The sequence below is a fragment of the Jaculus jaculus genome, chromosome 11, assembly GCF_020740685.1.
Source record: "Jaculus jaculus isolate mJacJac1 chromosome 11, mJacJac1.mat.Y.cur, whole genome shotgun sequence".
In the NCBI taxonomy this organism is placed as follows: domain Eukaryota; kingdom Metazoa; phylum Chordata; class Mammalia; order Rodentia; family Dipodidae; genus Jaculus; species Jaculus jaculus.
In genome coordinates, this window is record NC_059112.1 from 65,636,437 (window position 1) to 65,655,284 (window position 18,848).

At 39.6% G+C, this 18,848-nt stretch overlaps 1 protein-coding gene across 1 annotated transcript in view; it reads right to left on the reverse strand.

Annotated features, from left to right (window-relative positions):
- Positions 1–8,950, reverse strand: part of Veph1 (ventricular zone expressed PH domain containing 1) — a 368,903-nt gene extending 359,953 nt beyond the window's left edge. The window contains 1 exon segment of the mRNA XM_012947429.2: positions 8,795–8,950. Coding sequence (XP_012802883.2) covers positions 8,795–8,950 — 156 coding nt within the window.
- Positions 8,951–18,848: the final 9,898 nt, after the last annotated feature.

The following is an 18,848-nucleotide window of genomic DNA, read 5'->3' on the forward strand; positions in this document are numbered from 1 at the left end:
GGTACAGATTCTCTGTTTCCCCTTTCCCTTTCCAGCCTTACAGGGAGAATGCTTCTCTGGCTTTAGTCTCAGCTAGTACCTTAATTCCCCTACAATAAACCTCATGACTCAAAATTTCCCAATAAACAAATTCAATACTTTATGCTTCTCATTTTTTTAATTCTTTAGATAAGGGCCCAAAAGTTGGAGTTTACAGGTCTGAGAGACCCCTTGAGTCCCCAAATCTTGCATCATTAGCCACTTCAACATATGTTTACTTTGCTCTTATTAGGTTAAGAACTTTCATTTCCTCATTTAAGGGAAGTTCATCCTTTTAGCTTCTCTATGACATACCAAAATGCCAGAATCATTACTCTGGTACTTTAAAGCCAGTATTAAATTTTTTTTTAAAAAAAGGTTGCTGATGAAGGATTAATAACTTTCCCTTAAAACCAGAGGGAACTAAAGAGTTAATAACTATACTTAAGGCTAGAAGGCCATAGAATAACTAACAGAGAAGTTTAGTCAGCTTTTCTGGTTTTCCCTTATCTCAGATGGCCTGGAAGGACCAGGAATCATCTGGATATCCTCCTTTAGACAATCCTTAAGAAGACTATTTTGAACAAGGACACAAATAGCTACAAGTTCCTTATCGACTGCACCTAGTACAGTCTGTTTTCCTTAGGATCCTCCTTATAAACTTGCACCCCAGCTTGATACAGTGCTTCAGCCATTATCCAGTGGGAAGGCTGCTGCCCATCACTGTTTCTCTCAATAAACAGTTTGTCTATAGAGATCAAGTCCAATGTCTTCTTTTGCTTTTCTCTTACACTCTCCTTACAGCTGAAAGACCAGCAGAGTACTATGCAACAATCTGTCTAATAATATGGGCATCCAATAATGACTAAGAGGTGGATAGCTTATGCAGTGTGGGTGCTCTGGGTGAATGGGTCATTTACATCACAAGCAGGACATAATGGGCTGGTACAGGGTTCCATAATATATGTAGCAAAGAAGATAATTTAAAAATTTTGAATTATAGGCTGGGAATGTAGATCAGTGATATAGTGCTTGCCTAAAATGTACAAGGCCACACCACCCCACCCAAATGCAAAACAAAACTTATGATTGCTTCTGGATTATTGCTACTTTCTTGCTTTCCACAGAATAACCTCCAAATAGAAATAACAATGTCATGTCAGGTACAAATCCTGTTCAGTTGTCAATATTTCCATTTGGAAAGGTTAGGGGCTCATGAGGCCCCCTTCCCTCCCTAAGGATGTATAAATAGTAGTTGCTTGAGGTGAGAGAAACATTTTCATTTTAAAACCATTTTATGTGTTTATTATTTATTTTATTTGTGTATGTGTGTGTTCATGTACATATGTATGTATATGTGGAGACCAGAGGACAATCTTAGTTATCATTTCTCTCAGGTACCACTAATATTTTTTTTGAGACAGCATCTCTTATTGATCTGTACCTTGCCAAGTAGGAAAGACTGACTGCCCCTTGAGCCCAAGGGACTCACTTATCTCTGCCTCAGTGTACTGGGAGTATACACTACCAGATCTGGCTCTTTTTTTTTTTTCTTAACATGGATTCTGGATATTAAGCTCAGATGCTCATGCTTGCAAAGAGAATTTGCCTGACTGGGCCATCTTCTCAACCCTGAAGGAGATATTTTCCTCAGTGGAAGAGCCCCTGGTAAGTTGTTTATGCTCCTGCAAACAAAACCAAGACCTCATCCTTGCTTCTGTAAGCAACTTTCTTTTTTTCTGATGCAAAAGAAGACGTGAGGATTTATGGGTGACTAAATGGTTAATGGATCTTTCTTACAAAGCTTGGCAGTCTGGGTTCAACTCCCCAGTACCCATGTAAAGCCAGATACACAAAGTGGCACATGCATTTTGAGTTCATTTGCAGTGCAAGACACCCTGGTGCACCCATTCTCTCTCTCTTTCCCTCTATTTCTATCTCTTCCCCTTCTTCTCTGCTTGCAATTAAATAAATGAAATACTTTAAAAAATACATGGAAGTAGGAGGGGAACTAACTGGGAAGATCAGCAAGATTGAGAAGGGGATAGGGAGGGTAATGGAGGGTTGAATAGGACCAAAATATGTGTGTGTGTGTGTGTGTGTGTGTGTGTGTGTGTGTGTGTTGGTCTGTTTGTGAAAATGTCATATTGAAACCCACTATTTTGCATAATTACCATATACTAATAAAAACAACTTAAAAAATTATCCTCAGAATTCTCAAAATGGCTGCCCTGGGTCCTATATGTTCTAGCCTCCATTTTCTCTGTAACCTCATCTTCATAAATTTTGTTTTGTTTTCATTTGGGGGGTATCATACCCAGGTCTTCTCCCTGGGTTCCCTCTGTTCCAGCCATACTGGCCTTCTTACTGTTCCTCAAAGACTCTATACTCTAATCTCAGGACTTTTGTACATGATGGACTGTGCCTGAAATGAATTCTTCCAGAAACTTACTGGTATTGCCTCTTCATTTCTTTCAAGTTTTCTAAAGAATCAGTTTCTCAGTATGGTCTGTTTACCCTGCCGGGCCTTCATGAAATTTCTAACTTCCAATCTCCTGATTTTTTTTTAATGTAGCACTTAATGGTTATCTTTGTAATATACCATATATTTTCCTCATCGATTTTATTTTTTCTAACCTAATTAAATAGATGATGTCAGATTTGTTTTGATTTATTTTACTCACTTTTGTGTCCCAGAATCCATATAGAATCTGGCACATAGAAGGTATCTAATAGAAAAATGAGTATATAGACAAATTACTAGGGTGTGTAGAAGACTGCAGTGAGTTTACTGTATATAAATCATGAAATAAGAATCTTTGCTAATATCACCTGAAAAAAGTTGAAAAATATAATTTAAAAAGAATATTATTTATAGTCTCAGATAAAAATATAAATACTTCTAAGTTTAGCAAATGATATACAAGAATTTTAAGATTTTTTAAAAAACATAAAATTTCATTGAGATATTTAAGATAGATATAATATGTCTGCAGGTAAATAAAGAAAGCAGTGTCATAGTGATGCAGATTTTCTTCAAATTTATCTATAGATATAATAAAATTCCAATCAACATCCTGACAGAATTACTCACAAAGCTTGAGAAGCTTACTATAAAATTATTAGAGAATACAAAGAAATTAAAGCAGTTTTAAAGAAATTTGGAGATATTTGCCAAAGAGACAAAATATGAACAGACACGAGATGTACAAATGCATAAGTGACAAAGGTTTAATGTAAAAACATAATTTAGTAAGGAAATTAGAAACTGTTACTCAAAGAGAATAAATTAGATGTATGTGTTATCCCAGAACTCAAGACACTAAGTCTAGAAGATCTAGTTTGAGGCCACTTGGGCTACCAAGTGAGACCCAGTCTCAATTCCTCATGCCCCACCCCAAGGAAACTAAATAAACAGAAACTGGCACTTAACTGAAACTCAAATGGCAAATATCAGAAAAGCATGAAAAAACTGTTGACCTTTACATATTATTTTTCATAGGTTGAAAATAAGTTAAAATTTTTGATAAATGATTAGTTGTAAAGAAGGGATTCTGTGTAGGGGAAACAGGAGAGAAGACACAAAGGAGTGTGGAAGGTGGAAATTATGAACATGGTATATTGTGTATATGTATGAAGGCTGCCAATAGTGGTTTTGGTAATCTGATAAATGCAAGGCTAATCACAAGAATGGATAAGTTGTGGTATGTTCATGTTATCAAACACTCTGTCCACTAAGTATATGGAACTATGTGCACCAAAACAGATAAATCTCAAAAGCATAGTAATGGAGCCCATGACATATTTATAAAGGTTAAAGGCATTAAATGTATACTAATGATAGTTTTTAAATCATTCATATAAAGTAAGATATAGAATTGTGCATGGATGAATACATAGTCAGGATACTTGTTAATTTAGGGACCTTAGGGAGAACAATTATATGAGAAAGAGACATGCAGGGATTTCAGTTGTGCCTAATGTCTTAAATTGGGTGATTCCACATGCCCAATATATCTCATTGTTTAAAACTGTTTGAAAGTAGAGAGTGATAGATGGATTGGTCATTGTTGAGACAGAAAAGTGGGACAAGGAAACAAGTGGATAAGGAGACAAACTTAGGTCAAGTTTCCAGGGAAAAAGAAAAAATATGAGTAAAGGTAGTCCAGGAAGGATTTTAAAGAAAAAGGGGAAAATTAAAGGTATGTTTGGGAACTTGGGGAAAAATTTGAGTGAGGAGTCATATTTTCATAGGAAAACAAGGTCAAAGTGTTTGACATAACATATTGGCAAAGGGGGTGTAAAATAGTAAGAGAAACCTAAGAAGGCCCAATAATTTTATGAATAATTTTTGAGGCAAGGAATTGAGGTGTAATGGCCAAATTTTTGGAGTCTACAAAACTTGGAGTAGTGACTGAATATATTTGACAGAATCATGTTACAAGGCCCTGTTAGGCAAGAGGGCCTAAGTAAAAGAAAATGTTTGCAATGGTTTAAAATGTGACAAGTTTTCCTAAAAGAAAGACAGATTTCTGTCTGAGTACTTGATGGCCCACAAAGGTTAGTGGTAAGACCCTACTGCTGAAGATACCTTATGTGGTCAACACGTAAAATGGAATGGCATGGCTGGAAGATGGAAGATGGAATAGAGTCAGTCCCCAGTCAGTGCATCTAGTGCCAGAAGGTGCTACATGGGCGACTGGGGGAAAATGACCAATATCTATCCAAGCAACTCATGATCTAACCTACTTAGCAGCAAATAAGGTGTTGTGATGCCCACACAAGTGCAATAGCACAGCCATGGTGGGGAACCAACTGCTCTTGATTTGGCTAACTGATCCCCTCAGTGGTATGGGACCCATAGCTGGACCTGGGAAACAAGTCAGAACCATATCCAAACACAAGCGCGCTCTCCATTATCAAGCTACTACCAATCATGGGCTACAAGAAAGCCTACACCTATTCTCTATTAAAAAAAAAAAGTAAGGGTTATCTCATTTGTCCTGGTGCTAACTTACTCTCCATTGAAGAATCTGCTTCTCTTTTTCAGATAGATGTAGATCCTAAGGAGAGAGCCACCCCATCATACCTCAAAAGGGCCCCAGTTGAAACTAAGAAAAATTGGCAAAACAAGCAAGGGTGCTGTTTTCCTGGTGAACCGGGTGAAGGAGATCAACACAGAGAAAAATCAACTCCTACCAAATCAGAGAGCCAGAGACCCAGAGGCCCCCAATACCTCATCACTGAAGCAGACCAAAACTGAACCCAACATGGCTCAGGGAAATTTTCCAGAAGAGGGGACAGAAAGAATGCCAGAGCCACATGTTGTGTCATGATATGCAGAGACATTTATCCTACCCATAACTGTGGGCTAACTCCACAATGCATGACCCATATACCTCAACAAGGAGGGGCCAAGGGGACAGGGTAGGTAATGGATGAGCCTAATAATGGCACCAAACTTACTGTATTTGCTGAATACAAAACTAATTACTAAAAAAATAAAAAATTTAAAAAAATAAAATAAAATGTGATGTAAGCCACTTAAAATTTTAAGTTATCTAATTGTGAATCTGATTCAACCTGAAAGTCTTAGAGTATTACATGAGGACAATGTGCAGTATTACCATTAGAAAGAAATCTTAGGAACAGAGCACTGTGTCAGCAATGGCTCAGAGTAGCTGGTCTAAGAACTACATTGATAAATTATGGTAATAAATTAAGAAGATTCCAGAGCCAGATAAGCAGAATATTGAGAATGCTTATAATACCTGGAGCTACAGTGATGCATTCTCCAAGAACTTGGAATCACTACTGTGCCTTGAGAATCAACCTAACAAAGTCTGCTTACCTGAGGTTCAGAAAGGGAGACTGTAATGTGACAGTTAAAGAAGATGAAGAAATATAATCAACAATAATATTCCCTTTATAGAGAAAAGCTGAGCAAAAAGACTTGTGCAGAGCAGCATGAGGCACACAAGAATTCTGATATATATGAGCTATCATTTTCAATATAAATCAACAAAGTGACACTGCAATTTATACTTCCAAGTAGTATGCACTTAGCATGATTTGGATAGCTTTTCTCACATAGTGACAAAATTGAGTTTTTCAGACATTAGAGTTGAGGACTGTGCATGATGCTAACCTTTTTCCTAATATAGACCCCTTATTCATCATGAGAAAACTCACAGGTACTAAGAATGCTTAGTTGGAAAGTGGGGAGCCATAAGTGAGACCTGATCCTTTTCTCTGGCAAGGTTTGGCTCTTTCATCATTGAGAGAAGAGACAAGAACAAGGAAGAATGGGTAAAAACCTAAAGGAGTGACATGGTCACTATTTCAACTTCCAACAGTGGAGGATCTATGTCTTCATCAGAATTCTTGGTCACAGGAAAAGTCATAATAGTAGTAATTATAATAGGAGGTGAAGGAACAGCTGACTTATCTATCCCTGGAAAATATAGTGAGGAAGGTAGCTACACTGTCAGAGCTCAAAGAAGCAAGGGCCTGCCTGCTTAGGTTACAACCAACATGACTAAGCACTTTTAGCCATTTCTTCTCTAGGAGTTCTGGGAATTCAATTCTGATTGCCAAGCTTGGGTCTGATGTCCCACTCTTCCCTGTTTTTCCTTGGCAGCACAGGTTAGGGAACCATCAATGATGAAGAGCCTTGATGAGCATTGAGTCTTGTGATAGAAAGAGGCCAGTTAAGCCAAGGGTAATTGAGGAGAGGGAAACAAAGTCTCAGAAGTGTTCTTTAGTCTCCTCATTGTAAATGTCAAAGGAGAAGCTGCTTATTTGTCAGGATTCTTCTGAAGAAATTTCTGTGCTAGAAGGAGGCTAGAAATGACCATTCAGAAAGCATCTTCTTGGGCTGGAGAGATGGTTTAGCAGTAAAGGCACTTGCTGGCAAAGCCAAAGGACCCAGGTTCAGTTCTCCAGTACCCACATTAGCCAGATGCACAATGTGGCATATGCATCTGGAGTTGATTTTCAGTGGCTGAAGTGTGTCCATTCTTTCCCTCCATCTGTACCCTCTCTCTGTCATAAACAAATAAATTAAATAAAAAGAAAGCATCTTCTTGTTCTATTCTTAAAGAAAGATTGAGAAACATGATTGATAATTGAGATCCAGAGTCATTAGAAAGTCCAGTAAAGAAGATGTGGGCCTGATAATGAGGAACCGATACAACATAGTCAACAGGGAAAAATGCCATGGACTGGACAATGGAGTAATCAGAAAAGGAGCTACCAGCATCCATCAACTAAAATGTCATGAATGTGAGTTTGAAGTTACCCACGTTCTCCTCCCTGAAGTGGAAAAAGTGAGATGGGATAGAAGTTAATAAGCAAGGAGGCACAAACTTCTGCAAGTCAGGTGGGATGCTAATTGGAGGGCTTAATGTTCCAACAGCACTCCTAAAGATAGGCTCCCATTGGCTTTAACCATTGTCTTCACTTAACCAGTGGGGAAATATAACAGGATTCATCAGCCCTAAAATTCTGCATCTGATAAAGTAATTGAAGGAATCAAAATAGCATGAGTGACCTTTGATATTTTGGGACTGGTTTTATTTTTGCTGTTAGAAAGATAAAAATTAATGGCACATTCAGCCACTTTACTTCTAGAATAGTTGAAAGAGGGGTCTATTAGAAACAACTCATAAATACTAACCAGAAAGTAGAACACTGTATTTTGAGTCAGACTGAGTTGATTAATGGTCTGGAAAAAATATAGACATATAATTTCCATCAAAGGCATTATCTGAGGAAAGAAGAATGGGCAATAACTTCACTGGTCAGTGGAATATTTGGCATGTTAAGGGTGACCAGTAAGAGAAAATGGTGGAGTCTTGGGGAGGAAGGCTCACTACATGCCTCATTAGCCTGTCTGTAATGTAACATGGCAGAGAGCTATGGCCTCTGAAACTTTATGGCACAGGTCCCACACTTTCCCTTTCCCAATAGGTGCCTGGTCCAACTATTGGCACACTTGTAAGTTGTGAGGATGTGACAGGTGCTTGGAGGCCAAGGCCTGTGAAGTGGGACCAGACTCATGATAGGTCCATGCCTAACCAAAGGAGGTTAACATCCGACCATACTAAGTACCCAAGATTCTTTCCCTTTGGGAAATGCTTTCAGAATATATGATCTTGACATGGAGAAGCAAAGGAAGAGGAGGGCTGAAGGAGGCCTTAAATATGCCTGACGACACCTGGGATTCATGAATAGATGAGTTGAATTAATTGGGACAAAGGATAGAAAATGGAGCAAAGAAAAGGTGAATGAAGTAGAAACAATGGGCAAGTACATAGAATCGGTGCCATCAAGCCCTGGGCACCTGTCACTTCTGGCAGCAGAGTCACTGTCATCCTTGTCTCATATTACCAGTGTGGCAGGAGGTGTTGTCCTACCTTCTTTCATTATTCAGCCTCCACCACACACCCCATCTCATTACCAATACTGCTGTACCTCTTTTCAGGTCTGCGTTTTCTAGAATGTGTGTACCCCTCTTTCCCTCATCATTTCATGCATGTGAAAATAGCACCTCAACTCTCCATTTTGTGAGAATTCCACTCCACTCTACTTTGCAATTTTCAGCAGTTGAGTTTCCATGAATGGGCAAAAGGTGCCCTGAGATAATGAATTTCCTAAAGTTATTTCATATGCCAATTCAAGCACAGAATAGACTTAAGAGAGGTCATGCCATCTTGGGACCTGGGATCTTGCATAGGTCATTTGAGGGATCTCATCTACAAACCAACTTACTTACCAAAGATGAACTAATTATTTTAATCTGCTTCAGAGCTTCTGTCAGGCTGTCTTCAATAGAGTCATCTAAGGGGAAGAGGCCTCCAGCCCGTGAAAGACCTTTTTGTCCCAAAACAGTCTGAGCAGTTGGTACATGGTGACTTTGATCAATTATCATTCTGTAGACCCAGACCTGTGTATTCAGTTTTCAGGGGTTAGTAAAAGAAAACATATGGCAGGAGGTATACATCATGTTCCATGGAAAGTCATTTTTCTCAGACACTGAGGTCTTCTTTGACACTCTCTGCAAGGGAAACAAATGACAAAATATAGGTGCTGACAGAATCACATGAACTCAGGATGTGACCTTAGAGAGAAAGAGAATAAGAGAGAAAGAAAGATGGATAGAATCACCTGCTTAGAGCTGGTGGTCTTCAAATGAGCCCCTTTTTATGTCTTATGAAGTTGTCAGAAATTGATTTCTGCAGAATATAATTTTAACCATAAAAAGCAGCATAAAACTCATACTTATTTTTCTTCTATTTTCTCTTTTCTGTATCTGCCTATTTCTCTCCATTGCCACAAGGAAAGATGTGGCTGAGCAGTAAGCATGGCCAGCACCTGCTGTTCTCACTTCCCATGGAAATCAAACAGGGAGAATAAGGGGAAAGGGAGCAGAGGCAACATCTCAGACCTGCCTAGTGCCCTTTCCCCTAGAACTTGGACATGGACATCAGTCTAGTCTTTCCTGGGTTTCCTTGCTATATTGGAATGGAAACCCTCCTTTCTTCAGTCCAAAAGGTGATTTCAATATGTGCTCCAGTCCTATGCATTTTCTAATTGAATAGCAATGAACGTTAGTGCACAATTGAATTTGAATTCTGACATTATAGTACAGACTGAAAAGGAAGTGCTCTGACATCAGGAGCCTCCCTCTATTCCCCCAACACACAGTGGAAATAATGAAATTCCACTGTATTCTTTCCCTGTGTAGCAGTCCAATAAACCTGATTATACTCACCAGCTTCCTTTTGAAACTAATAAAATCATAAACCTAGCATTGGTAGGAGCTTGTAATATCTAAGGAGGTTTAATGATGTCCTCCATACTCCATAGTAGTTACTTCAAGGCTAGTCTTCAAATTTCAGGTAAATGGGCTTTCCTTCTACAGTTTGAAGTCAAATCACTTCATACATGCAGGTAACTTACAAATGCAGCCACATGCTCAGATAGTAAGAGCCTGGAGTGAGTTACTTAATAAGAACAACGGATGGCTCTGCCTAGCATTTCATCGAATGTATTCCCTGGAATGATGGTGAAAAAAGATGCAGATCTGTGCTTCCTTTGAGTATTTCAGATCTCCCCTCTGAATAATTACAGTGGGACACCTCTCTATGCCATGTGTAGTTTTAAAATGCCAAGACCTTTTTTCTTCTACATCATGATTTCAAGTCACAAGCCAAGTCTTTTATGAAACAAGTAGATGGTATAATCCATGGGCTATTTTATGGATTATTATCTATGTGAATTTTTGTATTATCTAGCAGCTTTAGAAAAATGATGTCTACCAGGACATGTTGTTGCACACCTTTAATCCCAGCACTTTGGAGGCAGAGATAAGATTACTGTGAGTTCAAGACCAGCCTGGGGTCTATAGAATGAGTTCCAGGTCATCCTGAGTTAAAGTGACATCATACCTAGGGAAAAAAAAAAGAAAGAAAGAAAGAAAAGAAAAATGATGTCTAATACTTATATATTTCTGTCTTGTATTTCTGTTTCTGTGGTAGGCATAGGCACTTTGCACATTTTAACTTATATGAACACTATATCACCCCCATTTTTCAGATGAAATTATTGAGGTAACTAAATAATATGACTAATAAGGAAATTCAGGGTGTCTTTGAGAACAATGGAGCCATTCTCAACTCTTGATTGGGCTTTAACCCAGAGTTAGGGTTCTAGACACCCCTGGACTTATAAAACTTCTACTGAGTCAATGGCCACTGAGTTCATGTCTTATGAATTTAATGAATGAACTACATAGGCCACAGATGTTAATGTTTAGAATGATTTGATTAAAGAGCTTAAGACAAGGAAAGAAAGCACAGCTTTTATTGTAAGGTTGTGGGGAAAGGTCCTCAGAAATGGCAAAACCTGACTAGTGTCTTTGACTGGGGTCTTTTATGGGGATTTACTAGATAAAGGCTGGTCAGTTTAGCTCCCATGCCAGGTGTGCAAGCACTTCCTGGAAGGGGGCAATTTTCTAGGAAAGAAAGGGATAAAGGAAAACCAGGTTCTCCTCTTGAGGTTTTTAGCCTCTAGCAAGACATATGCTGTGAAGACTCCTAGGAAAAAAGAGATTAAGAAAGAGGCACATTATGCCATTCTAGGCTTGAAGACATTTTTGTCTTTAGTTTACTTTTGGAGATCCTGTTAGCCATAAATTGCCTTACAAGCCATGTAGTTTTTAAACCAGAGAGCTGAGAATCAGTTCTACAGACTTCAGTGTTCTCAGTGAGAGACCCAAAAGAAATAACGCATAAATAATTAAACAATGGTACTTACATTGTTTAAAAAATCATTGTGAACAAAAAGAGGAACCCAGGCTTGGCTCAGATAAGGAACTAGCTGACTAACACACTGACCATTACTTCTATAACTCATGCTCGCTTGCTCAACAGGACGTTCCAGAATACTTAACTGTGGGGGCCTCCAGCCTCTTGCAATAGATAGGTTCTGCAAGCAGTCTGCTGACCAGAGATAAGCAACTAGTAGAAATGTTCCCATGTGCGCCTTCTTCTACCAATCATTTTAAAAGATGCGATGTGATGTAACCCCTTTGCCCCCTTCCTGCTCTTTTTCATTTATAAACCCCTACTTTTAGAAGGTCGGGGCTCTCTCCCACTCCCGCTGCATCGGTCTGTGTGGATAGAGACGCTGCCTAAGCTTGACGTTAAAAGAAACCTGTTGCTTTCACATTCGAGTGTCTCGGCTTCTGTGGTGGTCCTCTGGGTGATTCCTGGGTGACTGGGGGTCTTGGCTCCTGGTCAGGGGTCTTGGCACAACATCGGCTCTAAGTTCAAGCCCACCATGTTTGTTGTGAGGCCACTGTTAGAAATGCCCTCAGAGCAATAATGACATTTAGGAATGAAGGAATTAGAAAATAAATTCCTCTTTTCTTCAACATATTTGCCCATCTCTGCCCTGGGATGGAGACCAGAAAGAGAGTGAAGAGTCAGAAAGGAAGCTCTGGAAAAAGACAGGCATGGTGGGTGAAGCCTTCAGGGAGTGCAAGAAAGTTAGAGTGAGGGCTCCCCAGAATACCTTGCTTCTTGGGAAATGTGGAAGGGCAAGTTGCAGTATCTAAAAATACCTGATGTCATTTGTATAACATTTCACTGTTACATATTCTTTCCCCAGTCTCACACACTTGCCAAGACAATCTCAGTGAAATAATAGCCAGAAATGTAGACATTGTATGGAAATGAGCTCACCAAGACCACTGGATAGTGTCTGCACTTCTGGAGAGACTCTGCTGCTGCTCCAGACACATCAGACTATGGCCTCTGAGAAGGAATGGAGGTATGTGTTGTTGGAGAGGAGCACCCACAGGCTTTCTCCAAGCTTCACCACTCTCCACACATCCATCCACACTTCTGAGACACCTGGTATAGAGCACCACACTTATGTTTTCAACCTCACATATTGCTCTGAGTTACCTTTCATGTGCAAAATGTATCTTCTGGCCCTCTATAGAATCACCAATGCTCAGCCTCACAGGAAGACTTTCACAGATGTTAGAGCTAGATGAGAAAAGATTATGCATGCATCAAACAGTCTACAATGTGTAGCTGATCTAGATAAATGTTTCATGACTTTTCACCTCAGAAATGAGAAAATACAAGAGTGAAAGAGATCACTGCTAGGGGAATATGATGAGGAATGGCTTTGTAGAGGCAATGAAATTGAGGAATATCTTTTGGGATGCAAATATTTTTATAGATTCAAACCAATCTATATGTGTTGAGTACACCCTATATCCATGCTTCTGGGCAAATGAGATTCAAGGCCCAGTTTGGCTATTCAGTGGCTGTAAGACTGTTGTTCCACACTTTTCCTGGTCTTATCTGCATACTATGATGAATGCACACATAGTCTGTCTCTCAGGTTATATCAAAGATCAAAGCTGATAATGTGAAAACGATCCCTTTGTTAAAATAATGAAGCTGTTAGGGCTCAGAAAATAATACCTCAACATGAAAGGCTCAGAAGAAAAGCACCTCTCTGAACTTCTGTGCCCCTGTCTCTTACTCCTCTTTCTCTCCCTAATGGCAAACCACAGAAACTAGATTGTTCTTCTCCAAGATAGGTCATGGAAACTAGAGCTTGCCAAATAAACTATAAAGCCAAGAACTATTACTGTAATATTCTTTTGCCTTTCTGTCATGGAGCTAGTCATTAAGCAGTTCTTTAACCTAGCTTTTATTCTGGGAGGACACCATATGGATCCCAAACTTAGTATGGACACCTGATCATAGTGCACTACAGCCCAGACTCAAATGATCCTCATGCATCAGCCTCCCAAGTAGTTGGGACTATAGGCATCTGCCACCAAATGACCTTTAATCTACCTTTTGTAATAGTAAGACCCTCATTCCAGAAGGGTTTTGTCCCATACCCAGGAGGAAGCAATGTTGTATAGAAAGCCAAAGAATGTGAACAAAAAGGCCTTGCTAGGTTCCCCATTCTGTTCATGAGCAGTATCAGATACTTTCTGTCCAGTGAGATTTTTTCCAAGTGTGTTCTTGCTTCATTGAACATGAGCTTTAAAATTGCTGGATCAGGGCTGGAGAGATGGCTTAGAGGTCAAAACGTTTGCTTGCAAAGCCAAAGGATGCAAAGGACCCTGGATTCCCAGGACCCACAAAAGCCAGATGCACAAGGTCTTACATGCATCTGGAGTTTGTGTGCAGTGACTGAAGGCCTTGGCTTTCCCCTCCTCTCTCTCTCTCTCTCTCTCTCTCTCTCTCTCTCTGCTTCTCTCTCAAATAAATAAAAAATTTAACAAAAGGAGGATCACTCTGGGTCTTTGAATCTTTAGTTTGAGGGCTCCTGCTGAAGGACCCAGAAACTGAATTATGCCATACATTCCTGAAGTCCTAAAGTTCAATTCTCCTAGCTCCAGCCCGCTGACCTTGCCGTAAGGGTAGGCTTAACAGTTAAACTGGTTATACCATACATTCCTCAAGTCATAAGACATTCCTGTAGTCATGGATGAGCTCAATTCCCCTAGCTCCAGCCTGCCAACTTTGCCCACCAAAATCCTAAGCCAACTAGAAGAGTATACTGTTTAAATCAACCAATCATGTACCCATCCCCTTCTTCTATGTTCAAATCCCTATAAAAACCCTACCCTCCAACTACTTGTGGCTCTTGCATGGATCTACTGTGTTGGTGAAGTCAAGGGACCGAGCTTAAGCCCAAATTAAAAGCTCCTTGTCCTTGCATACATGTTTGGTTCCCTTTGGTGGTCACTAGGGGTGCCGAGAACTGGGCATAATATTTGGGGGCTCGACCAGTATCAATCTCTTCAGAGACTGCTGAGGACCACCAACACGTGGAACTCAGGTCGCTGGCTAGTATGTGTGCTTCTGTGTTGTGCTTCTGTGTTTTATCTTTCCTGAAAACCTGTCCTTCGTTCCTTTGTTCAGAAAATTGTGGTTGAGGCAGATGTGCCCCAGGAGGACACTTTTGTTCAGATGGCAGGTCCTGGGTGCCTCAGGCCTGCCCAAAGGGGATTTCATCCCCCCATCTGTAGAGACAACACAGTTGCTACTGTGGAACAGCGAGATGCCGTGGTCTCATTCGGTTTTGTAGTGGCTGGCCACCCTGTCTGGATGGCGGGTCCTGGGGGCCCCAGGCCCACTCAGAGGGGATTTCATTCCCCTATGTGTAGAGATGACGTGAGAGGCTGTTTTCTCAGCTTGTAGTCTCTGGCCAGATGAACTTTTTTTGCTGTCTCTTTTTTCCTTTTCTTTGTTGAAATTACTATTTGCATGCTTTTTGTTGTCTCTCGTTCCTTTTCTTTGTTGGAATTACTATTTGTGTGCTTGGAAAGATGGGACAGATGCAGACTACCCTGCTTTCTTTACTGACGCACCACTTTCAGGATGTTAAAACTAGGGCCCCTCGGAGTCATAACATTCCCTCCTCAGGTTATGGGGCCTCCAGGCCAAGATGGTAATCAACTTGGGATGATTGAACAATTGCTACAGATTCTCTTTACTACAAGGAAAGAGAGAAGCCAGACTGAAGCTCAGAAATTGGTTCTGGGCACTGGTGGGAATCCCATCAATAAGGAGGCTATCATCAATGCCTTCTTCCCTTTGACTAGAGCAGACTGAGATTTCAGCATGGCCGCAGGTAAGGAGGGAGCTGCTCCACTTTCTCTCAGTAGTGTCTTTCTCTTTCCACATGCTCACCCACCCCTGGTTGACTGGATGCCTTCGGGGTGAACCATGGTGGCCTCCAAAGCAAAAATCCAAAAACCCACAGCTGGTGCCTGAACAGGGACCTTATGAGATGGATAGGGTGAAAATTAAACCTAAACGCATGCTTAAAGTTAGAGATTTTTCAACTGTTTACAGACTCATAAGGATACTCTAAAAGTTTTATATAGACACGCAGTCTTCATTTAATTTATTTTACATTAGACACAGGTGATGCCTATGTTAGGTGGGCCACAAAGCCCTTAGTACAGATGTAATTGGAGGTTTAACCAGGTTAAGTATAGACAAGAGTCTATCACCTTGTGTTTTGCAAATGGGTAAATTTGCTATGTAAAAACAAACAACTTTGGAATAGGAAAGGAATGTCAGGATGCTTATCTCTCTGCTCTGTAATTTCATTTTGCTCTTGCTTTCCAACATATGTTACTTAAATTCATAAAAAGCTGGACTCTAAAGAAATGGATGGAACCTCCTTTATCTCATACCCCATGCAAGTTTAAGCCATGTGTCCTCCATACTCTGACTGAGACAAAATGTCCAATTGTCTCTGACAAGGAAAAAGGAATACAGCATATAACTGTGGTTCTCTTTAATTCTTCCCTTTTGAGCACCTAAAGTCACATCTGTTAGATAACATTTCTCACTAGACAAATGTTAAATAGGTAAACTGAGTCAAGGTATTTAATCAGGTTACAAACTCTTTCCATAAGCATCAGACTTACCTAATGTGTATATCAGATGAAGGACCCCTTCATTAAAACATTAAAATGGATTAAATCTAATGTTTACCTGATGTCAAGGTTTTAATCAGTGGAGAAACTGAGTCATATGATAAGGACTCACTCATTAACAGGTCACTGATGCTAATTTGTTATGATTTAAGGGTTATAAAACTGACTTTAAGACTCTCTCAGTAAAGTAAATTAGGTTCCTCTTTTCATCAAGGTTTTAAGTATTCTAAAGATAAAGGCTCACATAGAAATGGTTAATTTCCAAAGGTGAAGTACTCATACCTAAAGACATTGTGGCTTTACAGATAGCTTCTGTCTTATTTATGCTAATTTTATTGAATGGTCATAACTAGGTTTAATCACTTAGGTTTAAGTGACTTAACTTCAGTAATAATAACTTTCATCTTCCTGGAATTTGTTGGATAGCTTGCTTAAGCTTTATCAAATTTAAGTCATGGGTAAAACATAAAATTGTTTTATGTTAATAAAAATTTCTGTGGTACATAAAATCAATAGCTACAAGTTTAAGCCAAAATCATTGGTTGTCAAATAATGTTTTTTTCTTTCAAAAAGATTTATCAAGGGTTATATTAGAATTTAGCTAGCTGTTTTGGTTTTTTAAAAAATTCAAACTCTGTCATTCTGTTTCCAATATTCTCTGGGTAGTTTGTACCCACACAGGTATCAGAACTAATCAAAGATATTTTCAAACACAGGTGCTAAGACCTTACACTGTCTTACTTGTCCTTTTCTGATAATTTCTAGGTTAAATTAGTCTGTAAATCAATTGGTACTATTTTCAAGACTGGTAGCAGGTTCTGCCTATATTTATAAAGGTCAGATATTTAAAATGTGAGATATTTATAAATGTCAGCTATTTAAAATGTGAGATGTGCCTACTTTCTATGCCTCATAATAAGGCTTATGCTGCCATAGTACAACTAAAATTTTAAAGATAGGACAAAATGCTTTTAGAAGCCTTGTGCCATTCCTTAACTAAGTCTATTTCAGTAATCAAATGTGCTCTATATGTACATACATCCAGGCTGGTGTAACTTCCTTTCTAAGTATGTTAATTACCTTCGTAGAAGCCAAAGCCAATTGGAATCATCAGAGAAAGAGGCACCAATATTTTGGCCTGTGCTCCCAGGTCATGAGGCCACTGGAGATAATAGAACACTTCTACACTGGCCCCCTGGTAAGTCACCCGTCTTCCTGAGCAGGGAGGATATGAAGACCCAAACAAATTTGGTGTACAGTCTGAAACAGGAGAGTCACAATTGAGGAGCAATCCATCCTCCTGACTTCCCAAAGAAGGGAAAAATACTTGGCCGGCATGGCCCTGACTCATCCTAACATATAAAAGACACAAGTAAGCTATGGGGCTACTTCTGTGTCCCTAAAGTCTCTTTGGAGAGCCATTAGTGACCTCTAAGACCTCCAAAACTAATCCTTAATTAAATGTGGCCATCTGCATGGTCTTAAACACTCAGAGAGAAATGTATAACCAAAGATAAAAAATACCCTACAATATATAAATGGCCTATTAAGTAACAAAAGCTTTCCAAGAGGGGAAACAAACATTAAGGCATATCGTTTCCCCGTAGTTTTAACTCTATAATAAAAAAACAAACAAACATAGATGTTAAAGGGTTATTTTCAAATCTAAAATATGTAAATAATTCAGGAGACTAGGTGTCGCTATTGCCGTGAGACACTGGAACCCCACTGGAAGGGACCCTATGTCTTCATCCTGATCACACCTATCGCTGTGAAGATGGACGGCATTGCCACTTGGATTCATCACACTCACATCCAACTGGCAGATCTACTGGCTGAACCTGAGGGCTATCAGCCACAATGGAAATGCAGCACCCCACTCAAGCTTCAACTCAAATGTTCCTGATCCTGACTGTGCTCCTAATTGTATGTATTATGGCAGCTACTCCCCACCAAGTTTGTAATCTAACCTGGATAATAACCAACACTGCCATGGTGGAAATTCTTGCCCCATGGAGAACCTGTTTTCCTGATTTGATCTTCAACCTCCATCACCTAGTGGATGACTCATGGGACTCTGTGATGAATCAGGAAATTTCTTACTTCTATGTATGCCCTGTGCACTTAGGAAAGCAAGAATCAAAGGAGGCTGTGGGGGATCTGAAGCCTTCTACTGTGCTGGCTGGCAATGTGTGTCTAATGGAACCTACCTACTAAGGGGGACTATGTGTGGCCTTAAAGGAAAAATTTTGTTTTTATATCAACCATTCAGGTATAATTAGAGACTCAATGGTGAAGTTACGAGAGAATTTAGAAAAAAAAATAATAAAAGCTAATAGAGGATGGCTTAAGTTATGGTTCAGTCATTCCCCATGGTTAACTCTGCTGTCTGCTTTAGCAAGGCCATTACTTTTTTTGTTGTTGTTGTTACTAATCACAATAGGACCTTACATTATTAGTAGATTAGTCGCTTTTGTTAGGAAATGCATTAATACAGTACAGCTTATGGTTTTAAGATCACAGTATATACCATTAGACTCCACTCACTAACTCGATTGGGATCCAAGATTGGTTCCTCACGGTACAAAGAGAGGAGGGAATGAAGGACTCAGAAACTGAATTATGCCATATATTCCCGAAGTCCTAAAGTTCAATTTCCCTAGCTCCAGCCCGCTGACCTTGCCATAAGGGTAGGCTGAACAGTTAAACCGTTATACCGTACATTATGCCATACATTCCTGAGGTCATAAGACATTCCCATAGTCATGAATGAGCTCAATTTCCCTAGCTCCAGCCTGTCAACTTTGCCTGCCAAAATCCTAAGCCAACTAGAAGA